At 34.6% G+C, this 7,957-nt stretch overlaps 1 protein-coding gene across 1 annotated transcript; it reads right to left on the bottom strand.

The window, feature by feature from the left end:
- Nucleotides 1-3,406: 3,406 nt before the first annotated feature.
- Nucleotides 3,407-4,122, bottom strand: LOC122297288 (protein RADIALIS-like 4). Its single transcript, XM_043107310.1, has 2 exons — nt 3,747-4,122; nt 3,407-3,459 (listed from the first exon to the last, which is right to left on the bottom strand). Exons 1-2 carry the CDS (start codon nt 4,022-4,024, stop codon nt 3,435-3,437), a joined length of 303 nt encoding a protein of 100 aa, XP_042963244.1. The 5' UTR covers nt 4,025-4,122; the 3' UTR covers nt 3,407-3,434.
- Between the last annotated feature and the right edge of the window lie 3,835 nt (nt 4,123-7,957).

The raw sequence follows: 7,957 nt of genomic DNA, 5'->3' as shown, positions 1-7,957 counted from the left end.
CTCTTGTTATGGTTGTGGATTGCCCAAATTTGTTTTTGGTTAAGACCAACAAGCAAAGTATGTTACTTATCCATTTTTGTGTTCTCACTTATTCACTCCATGGGGTCTCGTGAAAATCCGAGGATTTTATGGGTAAAATCTCCAAAACCTAGGTTGTTAGTGAAAATAAAACTCAAATCGCAAGTTTGAGGGAGGCAAACAAATTTATTTGCTACTTTCAATTTTTGTTTGAAGGGGATTGTCACTTCTGAGTGATTTTTCCTGTTGGAGGTTATCTGTCTTTGTGTGATCTCTGCTTGATGGAGAATGTCTGTCAATTTGAGTGATTTTTGTTTGATGGAAATTGTTTGCCATTGAATGATTATTAGAGGTGAAAACAATCGATGAACCAGTAAACCAGACCAGTCCAATCTGGAGGGTTTGGTCCAATACAGTGTTCGGTCCAGTTCCAGTTTTCCTTTTTTTAACACCCGACCAGATTGGTTCATATATATATATATATTAATTTTATATATTGTATACAATATTTTTTATATGTTTTTTTATATTATATATAATTTATCTATATAACATATATAACTATATATAAAATAATTTTGTATTATATGATAAATACTAATTAATATAATATTAAATTTTAAAGTCCTATATAAATGACTATATATTATCACTATAGTCAATTGTATTAGTTGTCATACTAATACTATATCACTATATATTATAATATAATATAATATAATATATTACTATAATCTATATTATAATATACTGCAATATATATTATCCCTATATTATATATACTATATAATATACCGAAAAACTAGACCAGAATCGGTAAAACTAGAAGTACTAGTTTAGAGGTATAATCGGTGCAATATCAGTTCTTCAAATCTCAAAACTATTATAACCAATGCTCTCCCATAAGCCATGTTCTTTGCTCAGGGGTGAGCTTAATTACTCGCCCTTGATAGTCTAACCTCAGGCGGGCGAAGTTCCCACCTTGATGGTTACTCGGGATGTGCTTGCCCTGAAATCTCCATGCACGACTAAGCTAATCACTAGCCACGTGTTGCTTGCCCAAGCTTTTATCGCATGATCTTTCCTTATTGTTCAAGGCAAGCAATAATGCTCGCTCAAAGCCTCCTTGTTGCTCGAGGGTAGATTTTATTGCTCACCCCTAAGCCATGCTCTTTGTTTAGAGCGAGCTCTATTGGTCGCCTGAGCTTTATTGCATATGTGGGCTAAGTACTCGCCTTCCTAGTTGCTCAAGGAGAGCTTCATTGCTTGCCCATCAATTCTTGTTGCTTGGGCGAACTCCATTGCTTGCCCTCATGTAGGTTGGTTGAGTATCCACCATGCTTGTTGCTTGGGGTGAACTTCATTGCTCGCTTGAGTTTTATTAGTTGGGTAGGCTAAGTGCTTGCTATGCTTGTGCTCGGAAGCAAGCCCCATTGCTTGCCAATGATACACGAGGGTTAAGTGTTTGCTCTACTTGTTTCTCAAGATGCTCGCCCTAGCACTCTGTGTGCATGGATGCAGAGTGCCTGCCTATGCAATGCATGCCACAGTTTTCACCACATGGAGCTTTAAATAATAAAACATACAAAGAGTGGAAAGGAAGTACTCCATGTATTTTGCTTTCAAATAACTCATGGATGTAAGCTTTCGTGCCAAACCATATAAATTTTTGTGTCTCTTTATTTATGTTTTATATAATTTATTTATTATTTACGAATTCATGGATAAGTGTTCGAGCACCCTATCAACGTCAAACCATTAGCGTGGACCATTTGAACGTACTGTTGGGCTCCTGCCCACCAGAAAATTTCATCAACACAAAATTATGTAGTTTAAGATGAATTTGGTACTTTTGATAATGCATGGTGTAAATTGGAAAAAACTCGTTGTTTGAGATAATGCAGTTTCTTCTTTTTGAGGATCAGATAGAGAAGCAAATCATGTAGAGAATTTTTCTTGTTGTATGATCGTATTAAAGAGTGTCCTTGTATAGGATCTAAAGGAATATATTAATGCATAGAGGCTCGATGGGATTATTCGATATATACTAGATTTGTTTTCTCCACTTTTCTTCAACCTCATTACAAATATCTTTTGAATCTATGAAACTTTTTCTATTTCTCAAAAAAAGTTATCATATTCGTCCTAGTTTTCAAACAAACCTTGAAAACATGATACAACTTACCACGCACATATATTTTCTCTAAAGCTCCAATGTGAGAAACATGCCCAGAGATATGATGATCGTAGTTGTTTACGTACGATGAAGTACTACATTAGCATGCAGCACAACACTGATCAATACGGAAATGGTGATTTATTTATTTGTGCATACTTTATGCTAACAAAAAAAAGATTCAAATAGAATTCATATTTCCTGAATCTTCCTTTCAAGTGATGGATATGCTGATTCCAAGCAGAGAGGGATAGAAAAAGAAGATCCAGCCCCCCCCCCCCCCCCCCCCCCCCCCTCTTCTCTCTCCTTCCTCTCTCTCTCTCTTAAAAAAACGATTATTCAATCTCTGATTATGTAAGAGAGTAATGCTATATGCAGTTATAAAGTGCGTAAGCGCTGTGTAGTTACTTTGTAAAAGAGTGAAATCCATAATTAAAAATTTAATTATTATTATTTTATTTTTTTAATATGTAGAATCCATATTTACTTATTTTTTTCAAAATGATTACGTGAAGATTACACACTGCAGATATTATATTTCTCAAATAGCTTTATTTTTACAAGATCAAGCTCAGACTGAGTGAACACGAACTAGATCCTCCTTTTGGATTCGTTTTATTGATTTTGGAACTTTCTAATCTGTTTGTAAAAGATGATGTTTGGAGAGTTGCCAGCTTGTTCATGTCCGTGCTTTTAGTATATGTACACACACACATATTCAAGAAAGTTGACAGCCATTGTTGAATTATAGATGCAGGATTAGTTTGCGGTTCGAATGTTGGAGGACCATGATGAATTTAGAAGCGGAAAGATAAAGCTGCAGGCATGGATCGATGAATGACCAGGCCAAAGATATTGTACGTACGTGGGGTTATCTTTAGATTCTGTACAGCAAGACTTATATCTTTAAATATTTCCTCTAACTTTATACCAATGTTGACATGAACGACCTGAAATTTCCACAGGAGAAAACAAGTATTTAAAAGTAGGGGAAGCTGATATTACAAAATAACATATAATAATTAGTGATATTACAAGTCACTGTTGAAGTAGCTTTACTTCGCAGTTTGATACATGCAAACGAAAAGCAATATGCAGCATTGTAGAGAAAGACAAAACAGATCATGTCTAAGATCCCCTTTGTTTCCTGCTGCACTTATGTATAGAGTTGTAGAAACATAATGCACTCAGTTTTTTTTTTTTTTTTGTTTAGGGCACATGGCTTCTTATTTTGCAGGCTTCATTGGAGCTTCAGACCCTTCAGCCTGCAACAGATTCATAAACATGATCAGCCCTGGATATAAAAAAAACTCAGATTCATGCTTCAAATGATGAGATAAACAACACTTTTATCAGAGTTTGTGCTAACCCAGTAATGCAATTCATTAGCAGATAAAGTGGCAGTAAATATATGATATTAAATTTTAGCAGAAAGTGATCAAGGCTAACCCAGAAATACAAAAAGAATGCTTTCATTCGACATAGAAATCGACATATATGAAAGAAATCGAGTAAAAGGGAGGCAAAAATGGTATATAAATGGAAAAAGTACCTTTGTTCTTCATCCATGTAATTGTTGTTATAACCTTTGTTGGTTGCGGCAGTAGTGATCTTTCTGTAATTGGGGAGGGGCACTTGGCCTGTCTCAATCTGCCTGACATCTTCGACAAGAAACTCGTAATGCCTCTTCACTTCCTCCACGGTTTTGCCCCCAACTGCCTTGGCTAGATTCTGCCAGCGGTCTGGGCCAGTGTCCTTGCCATACATGGCCACAGCATTCTCGAACAGTTTGTTTTGCTTGGCTGTCCAAGTGGATCCTGAATTTGCCATTTTTTGCTTTTGTCAAGATCGATGGACTCTAGATTATACAGAGAAACCAAGAAAGAACGCCGATCAGAAGAGGGATATGAAGATGGTATGAGCAAAATGAATAGAATTGCTGCCCTTTTTATAGTGGAGTAGTGGAAATAAAAGAGAGCTGGGCGAAGGGGTGGGGCGGTGGATTTGTTTGCATATTCAGCTGTTACTTTCCAAGCAAAACAATGGACTAATCTTCAGAAACATACGTGGTTTCTCTTTTAGTACTTTCGAGCCAATATACAATGCATGTGTACTCTGGGATAGGTTTGACGTTAATTTAAGCCTCAAGAAATGAATATAATAACTCTATACAAATCCTAGCTTTATAGTTGTGCAATTAATTTACAAGTCGGTACGTAAACACGCCACTTATTGAGATTTTGAATCAATATACAAAGCCTTTAGATCTTAATTAATGATTTGAGTTATGCAATTTACAAGCCGGTACGTAAACACGCCACTTATTAAGTTTTGGTATCAATATACAAAAGCCAATTAAAAGTTAATTATTTTTAGAGTTTAGCTGCTTACAGTCAGTTTTGCATATTTTTTATGCATTCCACTGATGTGATTAGTCAAAGTAATTATTTTATATTAAAAAAATAACGCAACCAATTACATTCGTATAATACGTAAAGAGTATATAAAAGTAACTGTACATAAAATTTTTGTTATTTTTATATGCTAATTGACGTATAGCTGAGTTTTATATTACTAATATATTTAGCGTGTCGGTATACTGGTTTGAAAATAGAATTTTCTCTAGAAAACTATTTCTTGGTCTATTAATTTTGTTATGAGTAAGTTTAAGCCTCTGCTAGTACCTGGACGTTTCCCTTTCACCTTTCAGGCAATTTGATGGGTTTGGGACAGGCTTGAAACATACCTTTCACTTTCGAGGTAGTTTAAGGGATTCCAATAGAGTACTTTAACCTCAAAAAACATGCATAATCACACGCGCATGGAAACTTCAACTTCAAGTTATTGAAATCATGATCAATACTGATCCACGTCAACCCTTTATTCGAGAAAAGTTATTCTTGATGAGTCCATTACCACCCATTGTTCAATTGCCCTCTTTTCCTTCTTGTTACATTAATCACGCTTTCTGCTGCCGGAATTTAAGGACTATTCAGGAATTTCATGAACCGACCCATCGAGCGTCGAGGCACGTAATAACATTATGTTTAACCCGTTTTATAGAATATATATACACATGCATATTATAATATATATATATATATATATATATATGCTTCATGGGTATGTAAAAGGATTACGATGGAAAGTTGTAGCTTATTCGTGTTAGTCTATGTTCTGAAAATGTTTTAATTATCGTGCGCCGCAATATTTCTATATGAAAAATTACGCTTCTGTACACTCACATGCATGCATGGGGCGTGCGATGCACTGAAATAAAAGAAAACGATTGATATACATACATAGATACATACATACACACACACACACACACACACACACACATATATATATATATATACTGATATGTCTGTATAATAAATATTTACACAATTACTAGATCATTCATATATAAGGTGTAAAAAGAGTTTGAAAAAACGAAGTTATTTATTCAAAAAAATGAAATGAATGGATCATAATTCATGACTAGTCTCTCGACTTTGTCTTTCATGCATGCATTTTGATTATCTGGTTATTCATTTTGAAATAAAATGGTCTTTCCTCCATTTGTCATCCACAATATATAGAATATCGTGTTACGCAGGAGAAATACTACATCAAAAATTTTAAGATTATTCACAAGATCATCACATGGTGGTTAAAGCCAAATTTTTAGTAAGGAATTTAAAGCAAGTGTATGTGTGTATTGGGGTCTTAAAGTCTCGATAAATAAGATATCTGATCTTCAACTCTAGGTCTCAAAGTTCGGATATATAGTACATTTAACTCTAAGGCTACGTTTGGGCATTGAGACAATTTAAGTTGAGTTGTGAAAAATATTATTTTGTGGGTTCTATTGAGATAAGTTTAACTTTTTTAGGTTGAGATGCGTTTAACTTTTTAGATTAAAATATATGAAGTAGATTAAGATGAGTTTAACGTTTAAATTTTATGAGGAGTTGAAAAAGTAGTAAGTCTCATCAATAATTGGTTTGACATAAATTAAGCTCGGTTCAATAACCAAACACAACCTAAACATTTAAAAAATGAGCGTATATATATAGTGTGTGTGAGGTAGAAGTGATCATATATATATATATATATTCCTTTAATTTAAGGGTAGGCACACGGTGACCATACACTGACACGAATCCTTATCATCCACGAATAGCTATACATCACATATATCGAATTTTTCTGTAGATCGATGCACTTTCTTTCTATTTCAATAGCTTTTTGCATAGTTATATATATATATATATATATATAATAAATGATATTTGCAATTATAGAGTATATCATAAGCATTAATACACACTACTTTTGAAAAAACTGAATAAATATAGGACCTATATGAAAAAAATTAATTTTTCAATAATGAATCCCTCTTGCTCTCAAAAGGAATGTGCAACGCTTATACAATCCATAACTGTATATAATATTACTATATATATCATATATCATATTTGATATATATATATATATATATCAAATTCAAGTGCTGCGCAAGTATGTTGAAGCTGGCTATTGACCTTTGGTGGGGGTCATAAGGAGGATGCATGATTCTGTAAGGATTCTAATTTAGAGACCAAAAAGAAGATATTGAAAGGGTTCGGTCAGACAATATGTACTGTGTGGGGATCAATCCATGTTCTCTCTTGAACACAGAAAAGTTACTGATTTATACATCTGTGTTTCTGCGATATTTTATACACACACACACATGCAACTTGTTTACAATGAAAAAAAAAAATATAGCAAAAAGATAAGAAATGGACACAGGCTATAACAATTTTATTGAAAACGACGAGCATGTAACTTTGCCCTACGGTCCTATATATATATATATATACTGATCTGATGTATGAAACCATGCAATATTTTGGAATCCTTATCATCAAGTTTTATTCTTGCAAAAAAAAAAGTAACCTCAATGGATACCCATTCTTACTGGCTGTGAAGCCCCTGTCCTCCCTCTGGCGGTCCCTCCTCCTTACAAGTTGGAGGGTGGCCATCTTCTGCACTAATTGGTATGAGATAGCTGTGTTAGATTCTTCTATGTCAATTGGTCGATCCGGCTAGCTGTCTTATGATTGCATGAGGTAGGAACCAGCGCCTTTATAAATCTTCATATACTTTCTTTTAGAGGATCGAAGAAGTACACCATATATGCATGGGGACCATCTAAACCCTTCATTCAGCATTGATCAGCATGCATAAAGTTGTAGAGGGAATATTGAGGAGAAATGAAAAGGGAAGGACACTTACAATGAGAATTGGGATAAGCAGGGAGACATATAACACCGTCAATATATATATATATATATATTATGGTTTCCTCAAGATGTCTCGATCATAATGTCTACGATGAAAAATTATATTTGCAAGCCTGCTGACATGAATAATTATATATATTTGTATAATGTCTCGATCTGGGGGTCTAAAAGCAGCTTTGAGCTTACCCTCTTCAGAAAGCCGTCTGATGATCTAGAGTCGATAGAGATTGAAGAGAAACAATGAACTATGATTAGCTAGGCTCTCGATATCGTCGATGATCATATGGTATCCCAGGGGAAAAAACAAAATAAGAAAAGAGGGATGAAAGAGGAAAATATTGAGGAATGTAGAAAAAAGTTTGAGGTGGAGGGGCATGTGAATCAAAGGAGCGCTGCTGATGAGGAGATAGGGTTTTAGGTGTGTTATTGCGACAAAGCTAGCAGATCTACTAGTTGGAGACCAATGATATCGATGTGTGACTCTATG

Source organism: Carya illinoinensis, chromosome 15 (assembly GCF_018687715.1).
Source record: "Carya illinoinensis cultivar Pawnee chromosome 15, C.illinoinensisPawnee_v1, whole genome shotgun sequence".
NCBI lineage: Eukaryota > Viridiplantae > Streptophyta > Magnoliopsida > Fagales > Juglandaceae > Carya > Carya illinoinensis.
This window is presented reverse-complemented; position numbering and strand designations above follow the sequence as displayed.